Raw genomic sequence first — 24,553 nt, 5'->3', positions numbered from 1 at the left:
AATATCGCTCTTGAGACGAGCCCTGCTCCTCCTGCTCCCTTGCTTATTGGCTGAAATATCTGCTCGCCGTGCCACTTTTGACATGTAATCTACTGCTGGCAGCAGCAGAGAGGGAGCCTGATGATAAATCTTCTCTGAGACCGAGCATGTTTTATGGGTTTCACGTCCTTACCGTTAAACTATGCTTGAGTGTTCCCTCAGCACTGAGGCTGAATGTAAAACAGTCTGGTGTGGAGGACAGCCATATGTTTGCAGGTGCCCACCAGCTGACTGAGACATGAAGTGTGTCGCGCCCACCAGGGCAAAGTAAGCTACAGCCGAGACATCAGCCAGTCAGACAGGAGGAAATCCAATTACAAAAGAGAGAAGTGGTTCATATAGCATATTATTGGGATGTCTGAAAGGAGCAGCTGATGTATGAAAGATCATACATTTGTTGTTGTTGTTGTTGTTGAGTTAAAGAAGCATTTTCAGCACCCTAACCTCAGTTTTGGTACAGGTCATTTCATTATGAAGACTTAGCTAAAGTCTGACAGCCCCATGCTCCTCTGCTCTCTCAGGCTGAGTACCAGCCACGACTAGGAACTGATTTGGTTGAAACCTGCTTTTTTAGAATTTAACTCCAATCCAAACTGAGCCACATAGATACAGAATATACTCAACAATCTTCTCCGAGTACTGAACTTTTTCAAACTAAATAAGTAGAAATAAGCAGAAGAGGTGGACAACCAACTTGATTTCAACATTAATTAACACTGCTGGATCAGTATTCCCCTCTGTAGTAGTGAGACTATAGTTACTCTCTCTCAGCAGCAAAAACATTTCTGCAACCACTTCCAAATTCATGCACGAACAATTTTTATTCCAACATTACCCTCCTGGATCTGCACAAGTGACTTTCAACTGTGAGACGTGTATCAAATAGACATTGATGATGAATTGCTTCTTTTCTGAAAAGCAAGGTTTTTAAACCTTGAAATCCCTGAAGAGGTTTACATTTCTCATTATTAAATAATATGCAAATCATTGGCAGACACATTATCAGGCACATGGATGCACACACACACGCTAATGTTGAAAAAAAGGCAAATAGAAATATGTTTTAGCTTCTCTGAGACGCAGGGGTTAAAGTTAGATTCTCTCCAGTTTTGCAAACACACAGGGCAAATTAGAGAGACAGAAAACTGTCAAACAGTTGTTTGTAATGACAAAGGCTATAGCAAAATAGAATTGTTATTCCTTTCATCTTCCCCCTAGTTACATAAAGTTTTCATGGCAAAGTGTTCTCACTGCCTATTCACAACAAGGTTTTCTTTTTTACTGTGCTACATGTCAGTCACCCTGGCCCAGTTTCATTGCATTTAAATGACATAGGGGTTTTTTATCTGTTGGAATGAAAGAATACAATGATGGTGCACATAGATTGCTCTTTGCAGGTGTGTCTGTGTCAGATGTACAAAAATGATTCAGCATATTTTGAAGTGAGACCGTGTAAGTCTTGTTGAGCAATATCAACAGTGGCCTGCACAGCCACAAGTGGTAATTAGAGGATGCTGATGTGTTCAATTCTGTTCATCTCCAGTGGTGAAGGGTACTCAAAACAATCTACCCCAACAGTCAACGGCTAATGGAGAGGAAACAGAGTCTGTCAGTCATTCAGGCTACAAACAAAAAAACCATCAACTCGTCGACTGAGTGACTCAGCAGCCCATACATCTCACATCACAGCAGCACATGTAAATATGTTCCATGTCTTCATTATTCTCACTCAGAATGAAACCAAGAGTCTCATGGCTGCTTACATGTAACTCTACTCTGCTGATAAATGGTAAATGGACTTGCACATACAGAGCACTTTTCTAGCCTCCACTCTAGTACCACTCAAAGTACTTTGCACTGTTTGTCACATTCACCCATTCACACACATTCATACAACACTTTTTGTAGCTACTGTACAGCACACTCAATGATAATATTAATTCACGTGTTTTGCTGAACCTCTGTAGCCTGTGATTGACACGTGGGACTGATCGGGACACCTTGGCCAGTTGTCACAGGAATTATAGTGTTTCATTTTCATGGTGTCAGAGCGTCTGTTTTTGTCCAGTCTATGCAGATCGATACGAGGACAAGCGAGGGAGTGTGAAAAAAGAGAGCGCGCGAGACAAACACCAGATTTTGTTTGAGAAAGGCCCAAAGTTGTTAAAGTGAGACTCTCTAACAAGGACAAAATCTTTGATACCTATGCCATCTTAGATGATGGATCGGAGTGCACAATGTTGTTACCTGGTAGGCTACAGCAGAATATCTGGGCTTGGAGGGAGAGCCTGAGCAGCTTGAGCTTCGTACAGTGAGGCAGCAGACCAAGAACCTTAGATTATCTGCTGCCTCAAGCCCTGAGAAAAAAAATACTTAATTGACAGGGCTTTCACATTCAAGACCTTTTGTTCACATTTTGTTGATCTGCGTTCATCATTGTTCAGTTACCAAAATGAAGGACTGAACTGATATCTGGATCCAGTGTTTTAATGTGCACACCACATGGTTGTTCTGTGAGCCACCACCACCACCACCCAACCCAGCATAGTTTGTTCATTGTCAATAAAGGTATCTATCTATCTATCTATCTATCTATCTATCTATCTATCTATCTATCTATCTATCTATCTATCTATCTATCTATCTATCTATCTATCTATCTATCTATCTATCTATCTATCTATCTATCTATCTATCTATCTATCTATCTATCTATCTATCTATCTATCTATCTATCTATCTATCTATCTATTTTTGATGATTTCCAGGGAAGGCACTTTTTTCGTTTTTGAACAGCAACAGTCTATTACTTTAAGAGGTGATAAATACTATAAAGCTGCCAGTCAGCAAGGTCTATCATATCAAAACTTAATCTAGGGGTATATAGGAATAAAAAAAATCACAAGTAGAATTTGCCCTCCCAGGTGATACCGATATGTGAAATTTTGGGTCTTGGCCCAAGGACTAACTAGAAAAGCGCTATATAAGTGCAAGTCCTTTTACCATAATAGTCACCCAACTGTCAAGTCAGATGCAGGTCACCGACCTAAGTCTGCTACTGCTTAGGGTTTTTCATCAATTGTACTTGTAACTTAAAGGAGACACATTATGCCCCCTTTCCACAAATTAAAACAGTTCCCAGGTGTCTTAAAGACAAAATCCCCCAAGGATCAAACATCACAGCTCTTTTCATCCTCTCTGAACAGCCCTGTTCAGAACGGCTGCTTTCAGTGCCTGTCCCTTTAAATGCAAATGAACCACTGCTTGCCCCGCCCCACCCCTTCCCAGGTAGGGGTGGGGTTATGCAAATTCGAATCCTAGTTACATCACTGGAAGACAACTGAGGACCACATGGATTTCAACCCAGGGAGCCTGAACATTACAGATTTTTTTTGTCAATTCTCATATTTTGGGGGACGGACGGCAAGACAAACACCCAAATATATGTTAAAGAGCCTTCAAAAAGTGATATTTCCATAATATGTCCTCTTTAATGCATTAATTTGGCATTCAGATTCACCCCTCTAACATTGTTTTCAAACTTCAGTGACAAAAGACACATTTCCCACAACCAACTGCCACTTACACACAGCTGTGGTGCTCAGTAGAAGTACATATCAACTCTGGGTTTGTTTGAAAACCAGCTTCACTTATTTCTACCATGTTATTGTTGGACCAAGGGTCATTCCTGCCCCACTGTTTGTCACTCTTGTACCTGGCATGCCAACCCTGGTTACTGGTTTCTTACTGGGAGGTAGTGGCTTGTTCGACCTTTTCCCATGACACGTTTGGTTTACCATCTTTTCCTTTTTCTCTGTATCTATTTACCTATGGAGTGTGCTATTGGTGCCTTTGCTTTTACTGAGGAACCTTTGCTTTGCTGAAGAACAGGGGCACACATACAGTACTGTAGTGGTGTTTCTCAGGTGGTACATGTACTACAATTGAAGTGAAGTGAGAAAAAGTATGATCTAGCCACAAAAAGGAAAGTGATGATGGGTTTTCATTCATTGTTGCTGTTCTCTAGTACCTATCCTCCCAAACATTCTGAGAAATTTACTGCATGATCTTCTACAGGTAACTAATACTCTAACTGCTATTTAACTCATCAGCTCAACCATTATTACCAGTTTTTCCTTATGCAAAAAGGGAACTTTAATGTTGTACCTGTTAGAAAACTTGTATCTTACCCAAGTGCACCAAGGATTGGTGAGTCTGTTGGTTAAATGTGAAAGTTTTGCCCCTTATCAAATCTTTTTTTTTAATCCCCCCACCCCTGTAATAGGAATGAGACTGAAAAATATTATTGTGGAACTCTGCTCGACACATACCAAAACATGTCTCTGGGACTGAACAATCTCACAGAAGTCAGTAATTAAATCTGTTTTTACCACACAGAACCTTCTGGAGTTGGGTAATGAAATAAAAAACAGTCCCCAGTCTATTTATCCACACAGTTCGTTTCAATGTCATTAACCAGCCACATGGTTTTTACAGCGCTACACAACTGCTGGTAGGACAAAGCATGCATGCAGTGAACAAAATATGTAATGAACAGGTTTTATGTCATCTCATACTAAAGGTTGAATTGAGGGCACAACGCTTGGTAGTAGATACTTGAAAACTACACAGTAAAAAAATGCAGTTAAAACCAAGCTGATAAACAAGTAAATTTCACAGTGACTTCAGACACAACGTCTCTATTTACATTGAAAAACAAACACAACCATTCACACAGTGCTTAAAGCACAGATAGTCGCTCTCCAGTGTTGGAGTAACGCTCTTTGTACATCCTATCCCTAGTGACTCTGCTGCTGTAACAGAGGAAATCTCATATTCATTTCATTTTTACTGTTAACATGGGAGCTATAGTATGGGAATGACACGGGGTAGGCTGCAGTTTTTACTAACACTTGCCTTCATTAAGGCAAAGTTATGTCATATACATCCCCTATTCCTGTAAATATCATTAGCAGCCTCTATACACCACAATTCCAATGTGTTGTGTTTTTTAATACAGCCTTTTTAATGAGAAGCTGCAACTGCAAGAAAAAAGATTTTTGGATTATAAACTGATAAAACATGAATAAAAATGTCACTTCGTCATCCCACCTCCACCCCAGCATCTAACTAACTAGCACTGTTTCTAAGTTTCACACTGCAGTGTACATCTAGGCATCTGAGCAACAAGGTCAAAACCCAAACACCAAATATATAAATAAATATAGTGTTGTTAATATCATAAAATCACTTCCATGTACGTTGGCTGTTCCACCACATCAAGTTTTTAATAACAGCCACAGGTCTATGTCTGCTGCACTTGTTGATACTTACATGCTGGATGCGTCATCAAGCAGCAGCCCTCAGTTGCACCAAATTTAATCATGGCACCCACATGAGGTGAGTGTAATTGGGTGCTGTTTTGGTACACAGCCCTCAAATTACAGGGGCTAATTGGAACAAATATACTGGCCCTGATGCCATTAGGTTACCTGCATAGATGTAATCAGCTAGAGGATTGGGCATTATCCATCCTGTGAGACATTTTGGAGGACAAGAATAACCCATGATAGAAGAATATGACCTGGTACATCATGCTTTACCAGTATAATTGGCTGTTAAAGAAAACAGACATTGCATTCAGGTAAAGGTATTTATGTTATTTTGGAGCAATGGATGTGTATTTAGTTCCATCAGCAAGAGATATCCAAATAGCATAATCATTGTACAGTATATGTATAAGGACCATGGATTTATTGTGCATTTTCCCCAGTGGCCACTTCTGGTATTGCAATGAAAAACCCCCTGTGGCCAAAAAGTCTGATATAACTTCGATCTGGTATCCAGTTCATGTAATACAGCTATGGCTAAGATGTAATTTTGTGCAGGGATGCAAGCTCATTTTGGACAGTAAGATTGCACTGTGCTGTCCAAATTAAGTGTGAACTCCCTGAGGTGGCAAGCTGAAATAGTTGCAGGCAGAGAAGAATCCACTAGTGCCACTACACTAGCACAAGTTCAGTGGGCTTTATTTATGCAGCACAACTGAATTGTGCGATTCTTTATTACAGTTATGAACACATGCATTTCAGGCAATAATTAATAACTGCAAAACAGTTGAACTGTCGAGTCAGCCTCAACTGTCTGTGATTTTTCATGATTCTATCTTAATTGAATGTTTCATTATCCTATGAAAAATGTAAATGTCGGTAAGGTTTTGTGCATAGAAACGCTCACAGGGGCAAGCAAAATATGATCACGCATTTGTTCTGCATGGCTGCATCTTATGTGATTATTCATATAATCATATTTCCAACCAACAATGCTGAATCAAGCTGCAACTAAAGCTCCAATTCTCAGTGCGTGAATATTATTTTGCAGTGTTTTATAGTGTCTATTTCTTCCTGTTGTTATTTTTGGTTTCTTTTCTATTACATTTTAATGGATGTCAGTTATCTTACAAGGGGTTGTTTGTGTTGGTCTTACAACTCAGCTGTGGCCATGAAGCATTATGTTGTCTGTCCATCCGTCCTTCTGTCCAGTTTTCACAGTGAAGTTACACCATGGGGTTCCATAATTTCTTCAAAGTAACACAAATGGCCACTTGCCAGCCGAACTCCCAGGATGTTTAGAAGGGATTCTGCCCCCTGCACTCGGCAGCAGTGACACTCTTTGCTTTGTTGGATGTGGTGCATGTGGATATGTGAGCCTGAGTATGAGTATAATGTGTTAGAGGCATGCATTCTGTCTGGGGTGAGGGGTTATCTGTAGGATTTTATATTTGTGTTGTAAATGAATGTTATTTGGAGGCAGGTCTATAAATCAGTTTAGGATGACAGAGAATGTGTCAGAGGGGAGAGAAAATGTCCTCCCCTTAACAGCTGGTAGGTAGATATATGTATTCTTAGCTGTCTTTAATATCCGTTTTTCATTAGTTATTAGTTTGAAAGAATTTTGCTGGAGGATGTACAGTATTTAATGATCTGTTTGACCGGTTGACATGTGTTTTTTATTGTGAATGATATTCCATGCATACAGTAGGTATCGGATAAAATTCCCTCCTCTGACCCCAACCTTTCGACGGTCTTTAAATAAGATAAATGACTTGGTTAAAATAGCTGACGATATGTGATTTCTTTGTGATCCCATGTGTTGAAGTGACAGGACCTCAGTCATCTCAGCTCCCAACCAGTGTTTTCAGTGTCTGCAAAAAATGTTGAAAGGAAGTTCAACAAGTTTATCTGGCCTAAAATTATTAAAAGAGCCATTTGCTTACATATGAATGTGTTAATGAAAGTGTCTGTTTGATGTTTGGATATTTTTGGTAAATTCAGGTTTAACCCTCTATGTTTACAGCTTTGATTAGAGGTTGAGGTGGAACCATGTTAATATAGTATATGCATTGAAATGAGTCTTGATTAATCTTGATGGCATTCCGTTAACCCAAAAAAACATGTTCTGTTGTATAAACTAATATACAATACAATACTCATAATAATAGTGTTCTTTATCCATGCATTTCAACTTCATAACAGCTACAAGAATCACTCAAGAATATAGATCTGAGTGTTGAATAGATCTGCCAGTGTATACGGCCATGTCATGAATACTGAATGTCTCATCTTCCTTTTCTGTGTTTACAACATGAACATGGAAGTACTTTATTTTATAAGGAACCTATTACTTTCATAATGTAAACTCTCCAAGGCCTGTACACATCAGTCATTTAAATGAATTTTTAAAGAGACATGTTTTTTCATATTATATCACATTTGGAAACACAGCTCATTACCATAAGTTAAGGTCATCACCTCTCTCTTTTTGATTAGAAAAATAAATAAGTTCTGCTGTACTATGTTGAAGGAAAACATGTTTTTAAACCATGGAATATTCACTCTTATTTGAAGTCTCTACAACTACTAATACTTACTCATGTCAGCATTCCTCACTTAAACCATATCATATTACATTCACATTGATTTCTGTTTTCCACACCCTCAGCCAAACACCCATTCCCTTGTGCTTCCTATTTAAACATGGACAACATTCCTTTTGCACAACCCCGGGCCTAACATTTCAAGTAAATACCACTTATTCATTCTGTTTTAATACACAGCTAAACATCTAAAGTTGAGTGGAAAAGTGCAGAATAAAAACAAACATACAAGAAAATGCAGTGCAGTCACCATTAGATTGCTAAAAGCTTTCCACTTGCTTAAAATCCATTATGCTGCTGTGCATGAGGCTTAAAATACCTATATGCTGTTAAACAGACCATCAGCCCCAGAAACAATCTAAGAGCTGTCTCATGCATTTCCTCATTTGACAGCAACAGTGAAATAGTTACTGCATCTTTGTTTATGAATACTGTGAAATGATACATAGAGATCTCAAATAAGAGAGACCATTCTGTCTTCTCTACTCCACAGACTGAGGTCTTCTTCTTTATCCAACTCCACTGTGAGCCAGGATCTATCTAAGTGATTGGACTGTGCAGAGGAAACCACTCCCTGCAACAGAAACGCTTGTTTTATAGTGAATTATTGGTTCATTTTACCTCACCACTCCTCTAAAAGTCAAATATATTACTGCTATATCTAAGCCAAATAGGTAGGGATCCATTGAGCAATGTAATCTGTATCTGATATTATGTCTGTTCCTCAGCACCAGCTGAAATAAATCTATATTATAACACTGCTTATATCTTACAACAGTGCTGACCTGTAGGGCTGCCAGCATCTTGGCATCCATCTCCTCTCAGGGAGATTAGTGCTCTGTTGTACCTTTAAGGCAAGTCATGAGGAAACATGGATTCAAAGTCCAGTGAAGAGACTTTGTTCCTAATGTCCTTCTCTACAGAACATACTTTTCACAATGTGCTTGTTTTCTAGTTTACTTTGAAGCAAGCAGTGCAAGCCTTCCATCTATAATGTAGACGAGCATGATAACTTTAAAAGTCTTTATGTATTTATAGGTATTTGTTGATCCTTTTTTGTCAGCAATGCAGTGCCCAGAGCTGTAGCACTGTAGATCTGCCCCATGTTCTAGTTGCAGGGAAAGTAACAGCATTATTTTTTGTGAGTTAAACCACACATCTAACATGTGATGTTGTCTGGTGACATGATGAATTAGTCAGTCAGAAGAGGGTAACTGCCTCCTGTTGTTTCCAGATATTATCCATTTCCTGTGAGCTAAAAGCTTTAACAGCAGCATTTTTATGTTGCAAAATGAACATGTTTTAATCACAAGTGCTGTCACTCGATTGGAGTAATTTCCTGTGGCCCTGTAAAGTATGAGGTAGCAAAGTAATTGAATTTGGGTCATAATTAAAAAGTGCAAGGAGCCATGTGATCTCTCCCCATGCCTTTCATCTTTGTAATAGCATAGCAGTTTATGTCTGAAGCAAAGTTTTCATCACTGAACTTCATAATTTATGGAGGTTTTCTTTTCTTTATGTGTCATATGTGGTACAGCAGAAGTCATGCTAAATTGGTTATTCAGTTTAATTTGACAACGACAAAAGGAAAACATAAACGTGTTGACGATCAGTCACAGAGAGCTAAATTAATGAAGACTTCATGTAAATCCAACCTAGTTTTCAGAATTTTACCAAAATGACCTCTTTCATTATTAGTTTGAAGAGAGTGTCATTTCTATTCCCCTGGTTCGTCACATGTCCACCGTTCTCTGATGTCCCCAGCCCTGATATTTCACATCTCACAATTGCTGTGATATTTCAATCAGCACAATATCATTACACGGCGCTGCAACTGTAGAGTGGCAACCTCTGAATTATTCACAACAGTATTATAGGGGGATAACGCATCTGATTATAGAACAGTGTGAGGAAACGGACTCAAACAGTCAACAGGAGAGAGTAAGCATGACAGCAGTGTAACAGACTGTGGCATAGATAATGAATGACACGATAGGAAATGAAATTAGATTAGGAGGGCAAATGACTGAGAGAGAGAAAGCAGCCCCAGTGATAAATAGCACTACGAATGGCTGGGATAGCTGTCAACATGCTGCAGTTACCTATCATACATGGTGACTGGTGAAGACAGGATTATTAGTCACATACAGTACTATCTGAGCCCTGTGGTTTTGTTCTGATGCTTGTTCTGTTGGTTATATGGGAGCTGGTCTTAAATTAGGCTCTGCCAATAAACTCTTTTCAAGCTGAAGCCATGTGGTTCCCCAGGGTTTTGGTTTTCATCTCTCTAGTTTAGTTGATAGTCACCATTTTGTTAGCACAGCTTGTTTTGTTTTCAGTGAACTAGTGTACCACATTGTTTCAGGCTTTGAGAAATAATCCTGCTGTAGCGATGACTAAAACTTAATATTTACTTAATATTTAGCAAATCTTAGCAACATTAACTAACCAGGAAATAAAGATGACCATTGTCCAAATGAAAAGAAAGTTTTCATGTGTTTTTCTAGCATTCTGACAGAGTATGGGAGCTCCTCTCAGATGTTTGTCTCATGGTTTGATGTACAGTACTGGTGAGCCTCATTGAGTTCTGTCACCGACACAGCCCACACCTGAAAAGGACTGTACTTGTTGGACTGTGTGTGGTTGACCAGAATCAATGACAGTATCTCAGGCCCAGTTTAAGGGTGTAAGTACAGGAGAAACTCATGAGAATGGGTTTCAAAAAAAAAAATCCTTTGTCAGTGCGCCCTCCCTGGTGCTCTGTCCTGTGGACTCTTTGGCAGCCAGTCACAGAGATAAGCTTATCTGGCAGTGGAGGAGTCAGTGTAACCCCATTAAGACACACAGAAACGACTATTTTAGAGGAGTGGAGGTTAGTTATCCTGTAACCCCTGCTCTCTGATAACATGAGTGGGGTGTCTCACCAGAGGCACCCACCTTTCACACAGTGAGGAAGCACTGGGCTTATCTTGAATGATGAGCTTCGCTGCATCAATCCCTTTTTTTTTTTTTTTTGGGCCAAGGGAAGGAGCTCAGCCTCGACAATTGGCTTGGTAATGATACAGAGGCTTGTGGGGGATAATGCTGTGATCTTAGACACCTCATTCATGTATTACCAAACAGTGGTTACAAGAAAAATAAACCAACATTATCTCTGTATCGTTTAGCAGCAGCGTAAATACACTGGGAAAGAGAAAATGAAACTGTGAAGCCCTGACCCTGACCGGCCAATCAGGATAGAGCCATCATGGACACGGCCGTTCTGCACGTGTCGGTTGAAAAAGTAAAGTGAGTGAGAGCGATTTACTCTAAGGATGTCATGGATTTATAGCCACAACACACAAACACACTTGTATGGAGCCAGCTGGGCAGTCTAATCAAACAGAATGTGACATTTGTTTATCTTTGGTGTCAGTGTTGCCAGCCCACACACGGATGGGCCTACATTCAAACTCTTGCTGCTCCAGATGGTGAGACTGGCCCGGCTCTTCTTCTGTCTCCGTGGCAGAATTTAATGCTGAATTTTTTTAAACTTAAGATGGTTTGTAAAGCTGTTACTATATTTAATAATAAAAATGGTCAAATGTTGTCAGAGTGTAGATGGGCAATACTTTATTTCAAGACTGAAGCCTTACATAGTTTGCATTGACTTCATTTAGAATTCATATTTTAACTTCCAAGTTGTGTGAATGCTTCCACTTAACCCCTACTCACTATACGTTCCCCTCAGACAGTTTATTCATGAGAGGATATTCAACAGTAGATGCCAAAGATCTCATCTCATTACAGGACTTTGTCAAGCAATGAACATCAGACGTGATACAATGCTTACTCATGACAGCCAGATTCTATTAGCAAAACCTATAACGCTGAAGACGGAAGCTCAGTAGATGGAAATGGAGATTTTATTGTAGACCTGTCACTCTTTTGATACATCGCCATTATGTACATCTAATACTCAGACATCTAAGTCATCTGTTTCCATCAGTCTTGGCGTAGCCTTTCCTGCTCCTTTCTTAATTTCTCTTATAAATTCTCTCAATGCTTCTGATGTAAGGTCTTATGGCCAGCCAATATTCCCTCTTCAGTTTGACCTCTATTAATTTCTAGCAGAATTTAGTTCTGGTTTGATTTAAAACTAAGATTGAAGCTTAATATTTCAATCTAATGTCCTGTTTCAAAATGCTATTTTAACCTTGTGGCTGTCTTCTCAAGGCGAGGAACAGAGTAAATAATGGGTAAAGATGAAAATATGCAATAATTAATGTGATATTTTCCAGAGCTCCCCTTACTCTCTCAGCCCATATTACAGGTTTCAAACTATTCAGTCCCTTTCAACCAGCATGGCCTTCCTGTGTTAACTTATTCAACAGTTCAGTTGTGTGTACAGGGGAGGAGGCAGAGTGATCATTACTGTGCAGCAGACATTATGTATACCCGTGCTGACACAAGTGTTTATGAGTCCCTCCAGGGAGCGTGTCACCTCTTTAATCATCACGTCAGCTAACCTGGTCAGTTCACACAGGTCCACATGATTGACAGCAAACCCAGCATACAGAAGACAAGTGCTCGAGTGAGTGAAGTCCAGATAATACAGCAAAACACCAGTCCATGTTTATTGTAGTTATCAGCTCCAGCAGCGTACTGTCGACATCATCCCTGTCATTGAATAGAATAACTGGAGCTACATGTTTTACAGAAAAGGTTGGCACATTGCAGGGGGCGTGTCACCCCATCACCACCGGTAATTACACACTTGGTCTGGGTTCATGCTATATTTTTAGGGCATGTGAAATTGCCACACTGACACGAATCCCTGGTGGACTCACTTGCATCCAATTTTTTTCATCTTGGTTTGTTTATGTGCTTGGGTTTGCTTTCATCCTCTGTAATTTGCTCTTGGCAGATTGTTCATTTTTCGGTCACAGAATAATTTGCTTAGCACAGAAATCCAAGATAGCTGTATTCAGGTGTGACTCATCTGAATATACAATGGCTAATGCTCGCCTTGAGTGCAATCCCAAGTTTTAGGCTGTAAAATCATGTAACAGCCTAACGATTACTGTCGGCTAAACCACCGCTTCTCAATTTCTGTGTGTTCACTCAGTGCTGTAATGGAATAGTTTTGTCATTCATTGTCTGTGAGGCACATGTATGGTGTGGTTTTATGAGAGTGTGATGTAAAGCGGCCCCCCAATAATAAATGTCTGAAACATGACGTTTGGAGCAATATGAGAAAAATAAGTGATATGAAGTGATGTGAAGTTTATATATCACATTTTACATGACAGGCGTAGACTCGATGTGCTTCAAAACAGGGCAGAGATAATGAAAAAGGACACGATAATAGGCATGTAGGATGATAACAAAGGACATGATGATGGGCCGTCATATAGCTACAGTAGCTCACCTGGTACAGCAGGCGCCCCATAAGCAGAGGCTATATAGCTCATAGATAGTTATAGTTCAATTCCACCCAATGGTGCCTTTCCTGCATGTCAACCCCCCCCCTCCTCCTTCTCCCCATTTCCTGTCTCTTTCCAGCTGTCCTGTCAGAATAAAGGCATAAAAAGCCAGAAACAATACAAAGACAAAGGATGTGATAAAAGACATATACTGTAGGATATAACCTCTCATATTGCCAAAAACAGATATACACAAATAGAACTAAAAGCTTGCAAAAAAAAAAAAAGTCTTATGCTAACTTTTAAAAGAAGACACTGTTGGAGCAGACCACATTTCAAGTGGTAGAGAATTCCAGAGAGCAGGGCCATAGTGATCTAACCTAAGGGAGCTCTCTGGTGTATAATCAGTGAGCAGGTCACAAATGTAGGAAAGAGCAAAGCCGGTAAAACATTTCAAAATGATAAGAAGTATTTTAAAATCAATTCTTTGTTTTACTGTGAGCCAATGGAGAAATGATAAGATAGGGGTAATAAGTTTGGACCTTTTGGTTTTTGTTAATACTCTAGCTGCTGCGCTCTGAATAACCACTTTGGCTGAACAAACATTGAACTCTGCCTGTTCCCAATACAAGTCAAGCCTGTATCCCCAGTTTACCTCATCTAAACTATCACTCCAGCTGCATGAGGGCATAACAGATTTAGCTCTCAGCAGATAGCATTCAAATGTGTTCTGTTTAGTTTGGGGAAGTGACATTCATTCATCTGGGCCGTGTCGGGCCATTCAATCTAATCTGCACTTCTCTTGACATATGGCTTACACCTGTTCTGCTCTACACCATTTGACAGTCAAAATCAATGTGGCTTAAGTAGAGATCCTCATCCAGCAGCAATCACAGCAAAGCCCCCTCCCATCCCATAATTTCTTAACCCCTGCTGCATACACAGTCACACACGGCATCATTTTCAATCAATTTCATCTCTCCCCTATGAAAAAAACACTTCGATTTAAAACAGCCAACATGATGGAAACCTATGGCAATGTGTCTTAGGGGGTAAAAATTCCATTACCATGTAAAGCGGTTTCCATTTCTGTCCTCCTCTTCCTTTAGTTTTACAGATGCATTCAACAGGTACTTGGACTTTAGGGATGATTGAAAATCTTTTCCATTTCATGCACATAGGCTTTAGGACCTGAGTTAAATGGCTTTGTCAATACCACACACTGTATTCTGTTGATACCCTACACACTGCAAGTTATTTGTTTTGTCTTAACACCAGGTTGTGTTTTACAGAGGGCCATCTGGATGAGATAGAATTCATCTTAAGATGTGTTTGTGCATTTTTTTTTTATTCGGCAAATAAAAGTGGAAAATGAGACAGGAAATGCACAGAGTAAGTGACTAAGTGCTAAAGTTGTGATTATGTGTTAAGCGTCGTACTGTAACTAGTAGGCTTCTCAAATGGATTTATTTTTAAAGCATTTGATAATTAAAGCATTTAACAGATTAGATTTTAAGTAATCTCTGGCAGTAACACAAATTTACACTTTTATCTGACTATGATTAATATCTATATCATATCATCTATGGTTGTTTTGGAACATTGTGATTTTTCAGTCATTTAGCTGGATTACCTCAGAAAATAGGCTTTTGTGAGTGATTTGAAACTTGGGGGGCGGGCTCTGTTTTAACCCTCCAAAGAGCATGATCTGGAGCTCATGGAGCGAGTTCACTGAGAGCATGTCCATGTCCCCTCGTGCTAATTTAAAGGCAGAGGTTGCGGTCATGGCTCAGAGGGGTTGTGTTTCATTTCTTAATTATGCATGAGTGTTTGGGGCCTAACATCCAATCAACCAATCAGCTCCATCTTCCATTTCCTTAAAGGATAATTACTGTTTTTTACATTCTGGACCTTATTTCCAGCATAAAATACGATCATTTACTCACCCAGATAACTTTGGTGTCATTACAAGTCGTTCTGACGAAATTAGTATAATATTATATTATTAAATATTATTATTAATATTATTAATATTAGTATAATGCGAGTACACGGGACAGCGCAATGCAGCCTCTAAATAACACATTATCTGCCACGAAACTCGTTCATTTCACCAATAGTTTGTTATGATAGGCTAGTGCCATTCCCTTCTGAGTTAGCTGGTTAGCTGTTATCAACATCCGGGGTCTGTAGGTTGACCTACTGACCTCTGACCTGGATGATGTCATCTCCGACCGCTGCCCGGCTCATTCTGATAATAATCATTCTGCTTCAGCATTCAGGTCCATTTTTGCGCCACTAGCCGGAGCTTTAGTGAGTCCAGGTTGTGGAGAGGAAGCCTGTGGAAGCTGAACTTCATCCAGCTGCTCATTTTGTTCTGACAAGTCAGAAACATGCAGAAATGGACCATAGCATTAGCGGTAGCAACAAGCCGCGCCGGGCAGCGGTCGGAGATGACATCATCCAGGTCAGAGGTCAGTAGGTCAACCTACAGACCCCGGATGTTGATAACAGGTAACTCAGAGCTTATCAGCTAGTTTATCATTACAAAATATTGGTGAAATGAACGAGTTTTGCGGCGGATAATGTGTTATTTAGAGGCTGCATTCTGCTGCCTGTAGATTCGCATTATATGGATATACGCGGCTCTCGGCTGGAGCTAATTTCATCGGAACGACTTGTAATGAAACCAAAGTTGTCTGGGTGAGTAAATGATTGTATTTTAAGATAGAAATAAGGTCCAGAATGTAGAAAACGGTAATTATCCTTTAAAAGCCAGCCATCTTGCACCTTGTTGGATATGACATGGCTTTTTCCCACATGATTAGATTCAGTTTATGGCGAGCCGATAGTGAGCGTCCAGTGATCCCAGTCCTACAACATTGTGTCATCTGAGTATCTCAAATACTCAGATGACACTGTCGTAGTTGGACTTTTAGACACTTCACTCACAGAATACCAGAACTCCATTTCTCACCTCACACAGTGGTGCTCTGACAACCATCTGCACCTCAATGTGTCCAAAACCAAAGAACTGGTCATCACCTCCCCCAGCACAAGCAAGTCAACCCCCTTCCCCACCCACAACCCCATCAACATCAACGGAGAAGCCGTAGAGGTGGTAGATACTTTCAGATACCTGGGACTCATTATAGACAATAAACTCACCTTTGAATCACACATCCACGACATCCATAAACGCAGCCAACAAAGACTCTCTGCCATCAGGAAACTGAGAGCTCTCTCAGTGGCCCCCCACCTCCTACTGTTACTGTACAAGAGCATAATTCAGCCCATCCTCCTCTAGTGCTCCTCCTGCTTCTTCAACATGTTGTCATCCCCCAACACAAAAAGACTGACACAAATCACTCATAGAGCTGCCAAAATCATTGGCCTCCCCACCCCCATCCTCTCTGACCTCAACACCATAGCCATAACACGCAGAGCACTCACCATCACCCAGGACCCCAGTCACCCCCTAAACCCGTACTTTGTGCTGCTTCCATCTGGCCGCCGGTACAGGTCCCTGACCTGGAAGAGGGTCAAGTTCAGCCGAAGCTTCGTCCCCTCTGCTATAACAGAACTAAATAGATTGCGTCGCTAAATGTGTGTTCCTGTTTAATGTGTATGGGTGGGTGATGTAATGTATGTATTTATGTATCTTGAGGTTGTGTGTGGCGTACGGGGGTGAAAACAAGTTTCCTTGCAAAGGACAAATAAAGCTGAATCTGAATCTGAACATACATGCACATGCACCAGGTCTGTGTACCCCAAGAGGCACAGAGGGGCTTAGTGAATCAATGTGTTATGCACAGCTCTACAAAGTAGCACAAATCACCACATAAGATATTGAATTTTATGTTTGTGGAGTGTGAATACATTTCTGGTTTATAATAAACCTGGGGCAGGATTCATTTAGACCAGGTGATTAATGGGAAACACTGGCAGATAAACCATGTAATAAAAAGCTTGCTCGGTAACACAGCCTCATTTATATCTGTAACAACAGGCAGCATGTGACCAAGAACGTTTGGACCTTCTGAGGCCGCACTCTGATGCTCCACCTGACTTATCCAAGCACATTTCTAGCATACTGACACACACTGTGTACTCACCAATTGCATACAACTACTTTGATAATGTTCCTACTGCCAGCTTTATCTCTACATAGAGTTTGCAAGCTCCTCCAATATTTGATCTCTTCATTATGCATTCATTTTCAATGTATTGTTGACAGAAAATATCAGAGTGCCACTGTCTCCACTGTACAGCTGCTAAAATAGATTAAAAAAATATTTGTTTTCATGTCTTTATCATATTCAGGCCTAGACAGAAATAACTGCAGTGAATGGTGTTAGTTTTATGTAATATGCCGCTATGAACACATCACTTGTAAACAGGGGAAACACCTAGTCCAGATCATGTTAATAGAGCTTTTGCCTCTAACCTGTTAATGAGGGCAAAAGGAAAACCACACACAGCCAATGAATTCATGGCCTGACTACAACACTGGCTGTTTGATCTTCAATGACCTCTTAGTTGAAGTCAAAGTATATATCATCTTCCTGTCTCCTTTTCTTCATATTTGATTTTTAATTAGTTTTCTGATTCAATTTGTGGTCTGTAATTGTTTCCGGACTACCGGACAGTGACGAAAAACTAACCAGCCCAAACAACACGTGATGGAAATCACTGAAGCACGGCCAGTGAACACACAAGGAAGACACTTGTGTGATGCTGTCAGCATCTCTTTACAGCCCCATGTCATTTCTCCATGAAAACACATTAGGAGTTGAATGTTTATTGTCTCATGAGGGATCTCGGTGATTTGTTAAACTCCTGCTCTGCATCATAAAAGGCATATACAACAAAATTACCCCAGTCAACTGAAAACAAAGAAGCAGTCGTGTCCTTCTTTAAGCCGCTGGGTCTAATGTTTTTAGTCCTGTTAAAAGCACACACATTGGAATGTGTAGTTGGAAACACAGAACAAACCCTTTTCTCAGGAGGGAAACATGATTGTACTTAATTGTTTCATTTGAATCCGTCTTGTATAGAGCAGAAAATAACTGAAGGTTTGTTGTTGTTTTCTGGATGACAGTGATTTTTGCTCAAAAGCACAAACAAGTCAAAAAAAAAAGTACAATCATTGTTGGATCATTTTAATAATAAATAAATTGAGCAACGTTTCAGGACTGAAACGTTGCTCAATAAAACCTCTGCAAGTGATGACAGTGTGCGGGAGCTTTTTCTCACGTTACTCGACCACCAGGTCTTCTCCTACACACCTGTCTGTCCGTGCCGGTGTGCACAAGTTTCAACTTAATAATAAATAAATGAAAATCTTTCATATGCACACTTCAAAACCTTCTAGCTAATGTAATTCATATTTTTATTTTAACCTCAAGATGTGAGGAAAACAAATCTTGCAAGATGTTGTTTTGAAGATTGAACTATAAATACACAACTACACTCTGTAGGGGAGGTCAAAAGTTGCATCAACAAATGATCTTTAAAGTTTAAAGTAAAGGCTTCTTTCATTGTTTCCTTCCTCCTCGTGTTAAGGCCTTTCTCTGTGACAAGCCAAATGCGCTTTCAGCTTACTCCTGAATGTTTAGCCATTATCATTAAAATAAAAAGTCCTGAGTGAAGTCATTATCTGGCTTCTGTTTTGTCACAGGAGCCGATTCTGGCCGTCAACATTTCTTTTAAATTTTCAGGTGGATCATGAGTTGGAAATGTTGGAAACGAGCATCTCAGAGAAACATTAGCGCCATGTACCACCACACTTGTTGTTCTTCATTTATTGTTGGTACTGATGGATGAGACTTGCAGCTAATGCAAACCAGAAGCCAGAAGAAAAACAAACCTTAATGCGGTTAGGACATAAGCATCCTACGTCCTCTCTAACAAACCCACACATAGACACATACACACTAAATGAAAATTAAAAGAGTTACATTAGCCAGAGCAGAGCACTAAGGGAGCATAAATGAATAGCATTATGAAATGAGAATTGTCAATTGGCAGCAAAGATTAGTAGGCCTGAGCTGCTTTTTTGTTTTTGTTTCTCTATGGCGGAAAGAAAACAAAACATTTCCATCATGGGAGAAGCTTTCACCAAACTAGACTCAGAACAAAGGTCAGGTGATTTTAAATAACAAACAGGCTGTTAGGACACAAAGGACCATAATGAGAATTATGAGCATCCGCATTTGGATTAGTCATGTATATCTAATTCCTGCATGAGGAGTCTTTATCATTCATTTTCCTTTTTATTTATTTATATTTAGGCCTGTGCCTTGCATGGCATGCTGCTAATTATATTTAAATGTTTGAGTGATGTGCTCTGGCAGCTCTGCTCTGATCCACTGTGCAGTTAATCAGTTCTGTGAGCACCGGCACAAACATAGCTTGATGAGACATTAAAAATAATTAAGGAGTTGAGGAGACACTGTGAGAATCCACTGTGAGCAGACAGAGATCATGCAGGTTCACGTTGATCACCTCAGTCTGGATGAACAGTGATGTCCACTTTATTACCACAGTCGAGCACAAACTGTTTACACTGCTGCACCAGATATTTCTTCATTTGTTTTATGTTTGAACACTGAAAACTTCCATCCCTGTTTATCTACTTTAAGTGCACTGAGTGGTCATGCATATGTTTGTGTTTATCTTATGCACAGAGACATTCCTGTGCAAATACAATTCTGTCTGCAGATTGAACAGAAAAGGCCATTACAGCCGTCAGCTGGTCTTCTGGTGCGTTTAGCCACACCATATGTATATTACTCATTTGGCAAATCATTTCAAGGTTATCAAGGAGACAGTGGCAGCTCTTATCTAGGGCTTCATTTCCTTTCTATTATAGGATATGGCAGGGAGCAGGTCCCACACTGCAAAGCTGTTCACTAACGATGTAGCGCGGTGCTATAAAATCACTTCCCATCTGCTCAACACCTTCTCTCCACTTTGAGAAAAACCTGGGAGGAGGGACAGGGAGGGAGAGAGAGCAAGGAGGGTTTAGTGAAAAAAGGGGCTTGGAAAGAGGTGAGAGCGGTAGAAGAGAGGAGGATAGAGAAAAGCCATGGCAACATTAAAAAAAGAAAAACATAAGAGGGGGAGCTGGCAAAGGTAGTAATGCAAAGCCTGTTGAGTCAGGGCACAGACATTGGGGAAATCAGAAAAGCTCAGAGCTTGTTTGTGTAGTGGGGCCGTGTGTGTGTGCGTGTGTGCATTTATGTTTGCTGTTCTATTACTAGCACAGTTCTCTCCAAACAAAGCACAAAATAAACCCCAAAATAAACACTGTACGTTTCCCAATGCACACGTCATAATGGAAAGGTAGAGACCTGCTGAGATCTGTGAGAGTAATGTTTTCATCAGGGATCAGGCTGGTTAAGACCTGTGGTAAGAATGTACCGATCCGGTGGTCTTCATATTGTTTTACGTCTGGAGGGAAAAGTAATAAAGTTGTGGGTATGTTTCCAATGTAATATACAACAAAACCAAGTAGGCTACACTTCAGTTCAGTCGCCCGATGTCGAAATGTAGAGTATGTAACTTTATGTACAGTTACACTGAACACCACAATGGATTGCACACGGTATCTCATGGGTCTAATGCAACATGGTTGGGAAGTGGCTGATGAGTGGTGAGGAGGTGCAGACGGCAGTGCATTGGCTAGCCGCAACAAATGACACCACACAATTCTCATATTCACACAACCATGCATTGATAAGCAGACGGCTCAGTGGCTATGACTCCGAGCAAGTATTATCTGTGGAAAGTGGTGTAGCAGTGACCAGTGTGTCCAAGGAGAAAAACATTACACAGAACGGCACAAAACCACAAGATTAAACTGAACATTGACAGAGGTCTAATAAATGTTGTGTCATGTGTTTGGATCAGATCGGAGGAATAATAATTTAATTCTATTACTAACATGTTATAGCACAGTTATCTAGAAGAAATGTTATCATCAAACTAGTCACTTTTTGTTTAACATTATTGTTATCCAATATTATCCAGTATTCACTCTCATTTTTAGCTCTAGTTGTCTCTCTACCAACACCTGAAATGATCTGTAATTCTACTGTGTGATAGTTGAAGCTCCTCCTCAGCTGCTATGTGTACAAACTGTTGTTTAATCACTGTTGTTACCTTCTGAAAACAGCTGCAGGACACAGATTGATAGATGTGGAGTAAAAACACTCAGTATCAAACCAAAACAATGAGCTAAAAGCTGAATGTAGATGCAGAGTTTGATTTCTCAGTCCGAGTGAATCATTGCTGTTTGATTTAGTGTGACCTTTTGATTTTTATGTTGAATTATGTTCATGCCAAGTAGCATGATTTAATTTAATAGCACAGCTTAACATGGGACTAAACTGCTTTATCAGTCTTCATTCATTAAGTTGTGTTTATATTGCATAGTGTTTATACCTATAGGTATTTGAATTAAAAAGTAAGTTGTGTCAAGGCACCATGATAACAACAAACTGTCAAAGTGTTTTCAATTTTATACATGAGCTGGCGATGTGAAATGTAAATTGGACACTGCTCAGTGAAACAGCACAATAGTATAGATATGTCATTACTGGTATGTAAAAATAAAGGGATGGGCAAGAGACAGGGGAGGGGAGAGAGGCAGAGGGAGGGAGAGAGGGAGAGATTGTTGATGAGCTCGGAGCCAAAGAGAAATCAGCACGATTTGCTTAATAAAATTAGGTACAGTTGAACTACACAAAGCCAGCCGCTGGGTGAGGGAGGACAGCATTCACCACAGGACTGCAGCTTCGCCTCAACACTACAACCTGCCCTGGGTGTGTTGTTGCCTCTCAACCACACACCAGGTGGCTTTAAGGTCCAGGCAGAAAGCCCCCTTCACACGTAGACCTCAGCAGAGGCGCCACCTCTGAACCTCCACAGCGGTCTGGGGTGGGCTCAAAGGGTGGGCCATGCATCACCAGACTAAGGAAGACAGCAACCCTCCCAAAATGGAAGAGAACGAGGAACCCCCCATGACGGCATCCGCTGAAGTCCCGGACAGTCCCACCTCAGAGAGTCTGGGAGCTCAGACGGAGCAGGCCCCTGCCGCCCAGACCCCCCACCCCCGTCGCGGATGCGGGGTTCTCTGTCGGCCATGGTGTCTGCTCCTCACACTGACCATGCTCCTGCTTTCTCTCCTTGGCAGCTGGGCAGTGGTCCATCTCACTCTGGGAACCCACGGAGGGTCGCCGTTTCGGGTCTCGGCCAGCTACGATCAGCGCGTCCCACAGGACGACACGGCCACCATCGAGCCCCGCTTCACCACCAACTGCACCATGGGTAAGCTGGCATGCACTTTACTTCTTTAAGACATTATTGTAAAGTTATGTTCTTCTCTCTACTTGTATGCAATATTAGTGCAGATGCTGGATTGTGTGAAAAACTAAAGCAGCTTATAAATTGATTCAAGCGTTTTATCAATAATATGTGGAAATATTTTCTAGTTAGATTGAATGTTCAACTGATGGCTGTTTTTCACTGATACAGTATCAGATGTCACTTTGGCCTCTGGTTAACTGCTTTATCTAATTATCTGATTTAATATAAAATCTTTCAAAACAAGTCCAAACCAGCGCTTTTGGTGGATTCTCCTCAAGTTTTTAGTTGTGCTTGTGTTTTTCCCCTTGTCTGTGTGTTTCCTGTCACAGTCTGTGTTTATAATCTATGTGTATACAGACTAAATGTGTGTCACATGTCTGCACTGACCGAGTTCCCAAAGCAGCTCAAACATGTCAAAGTGGAAATTGCACAGCTACATTCTGTGATTTTTAACTTTATTACACCATGTTGTGGAATGAAATGCGTAGACTGCTCGAGACTCAAATAATATCCTTCTCTGTCAACCTCGAAAGCTCCTGAAATTGGATTAATATAACTGATTCAATTTCCTCTGAGCTAGATGGAGAAGCACAGCAACCCTTGCTTAAGCATTTAAAGAGGAAATATGGATAAAGCCCTTGTTTCCTCTAGCAGACAGACAGGAACAGAGATACAAGATGTTTTACCAAACTAAGTGATGCTTTAATGGTACAGATTGTTGTACTGTATGGAATCATCCATTTAATGTCTTTAATGTCATTTTACAAACAGCTACATGTTGAAATATGCAGGATTATGTGAGTGAGTTCATTAAGGACTTCAGTAAGAAAAGTTTCCCAACTTGTTTACCAGACTGTGTTGGTGTCTGCTGAACTCACATAAAAAGGAATAATCAAGTAAAGGGTGACCGAAAGAGATGTAGCTGATTCTCATGGACTAAATTAAATCTTAAAACTGGCACTCAAAAGAGTTCCCTTCATTGATATAATGTTGTTTACACAACATTGTGCTCACAAACCTGCCTTTCTTCAAAATCTGGATCTAAATGTATTTATATTTGTATTCTCATGTAAAACTACTTCAATGAGTACACTGATTAGATGGTTTGTGTATCTTTTAACATCTGCAGCACTGAGAACAAGCAGAATGAGTTCTAAAGCCCCTCAAAACAGTCCCCAGCTAGTAAACACTGGCAATTAGCAGCATTTACCCTTTCATGTAAAAATGAATACCAGATTTATACATGTTGGAGATTATGATCAAAATCCATACCTTCTGTCAGCAGCACATCTTACACCTGGTCTGTTTTTGTGGCTTATCATATATATTCATTTGTTAATTGTGGTCAGATAAAAGCTGTCTTGGTCATTTTACACAGAGGTAGAAATAGTGAGAAACGGTTGGCTTAGGTTGTTTTCCTGTTTGTAGGACCGGGGCAAATATTTTGCTACTGGACACATTGGACTCCTGGGAATTTTGCCTCATTACACGAACATTTGTTCCACTTCCTGTCAGCTATTGTCATCTGCAGTTGTCCTGATCTCTGTCCAGAGAGTTCAGGTGGATCACAAAGACTGACAGCATGGACCAGTATTATGTACGGCGCCTTCAGAGTTCCCCCATATCCAATTCCTTGTTACGCCACATACTGGAAGGCTTCAGCTTGTATTTTTCCACAAAAGCAGACAGACCATCATACAAAGGTTGATCATTCCCCAAGGCCTCTTTTTGAATTCAGAGAGATGCACACAGTCCAGAATTTTAATCTCCTCTACTTTTATTGAGGGTGAGTCTCAATGAG

At 40.3% G+C, this 24,553-nt stretch overlaps 1 protein-coding gene across 1 annotated transcript in view; it reads left to right on the top strand.

Moving 5' to 3' along the window:
• alk (ALK receptor tyrosine kinase) overlaps window positions 1–24,553 on the top strand; it is a 362,208-nt gene that overhangs the window by 265,538 nt on the left and 72,117 nt on the right. The window contains exon 5 of the mRNA XM_085767765.1: window positions 22,580–22,713. Coding sequence (XP_085623891.1) covers window positions 22,580–22,713 — 134 coding nt within the window. The remainder of the gene's footprint in view (window positions 1–22,579; window positions 22,714–24,553) is intronic.

The sequence above is a fragment of the Trachurus japonicus genome, chromosome 22 (genome assembly GCF_045865225.1).
Source record: "Trachurus japonicus isolate A0001 chromosome 22, Traja_1.0".
Taxonomy (NCBI): Eukaryota; Metazoa; Chordata; class Actinopteri; order Carangiformes; family Carangidae; genus Trachurus; species Trachurus japonicus.
This window is presented reverse-complemented; position numbering and strand designations above follow the sequence as displayed.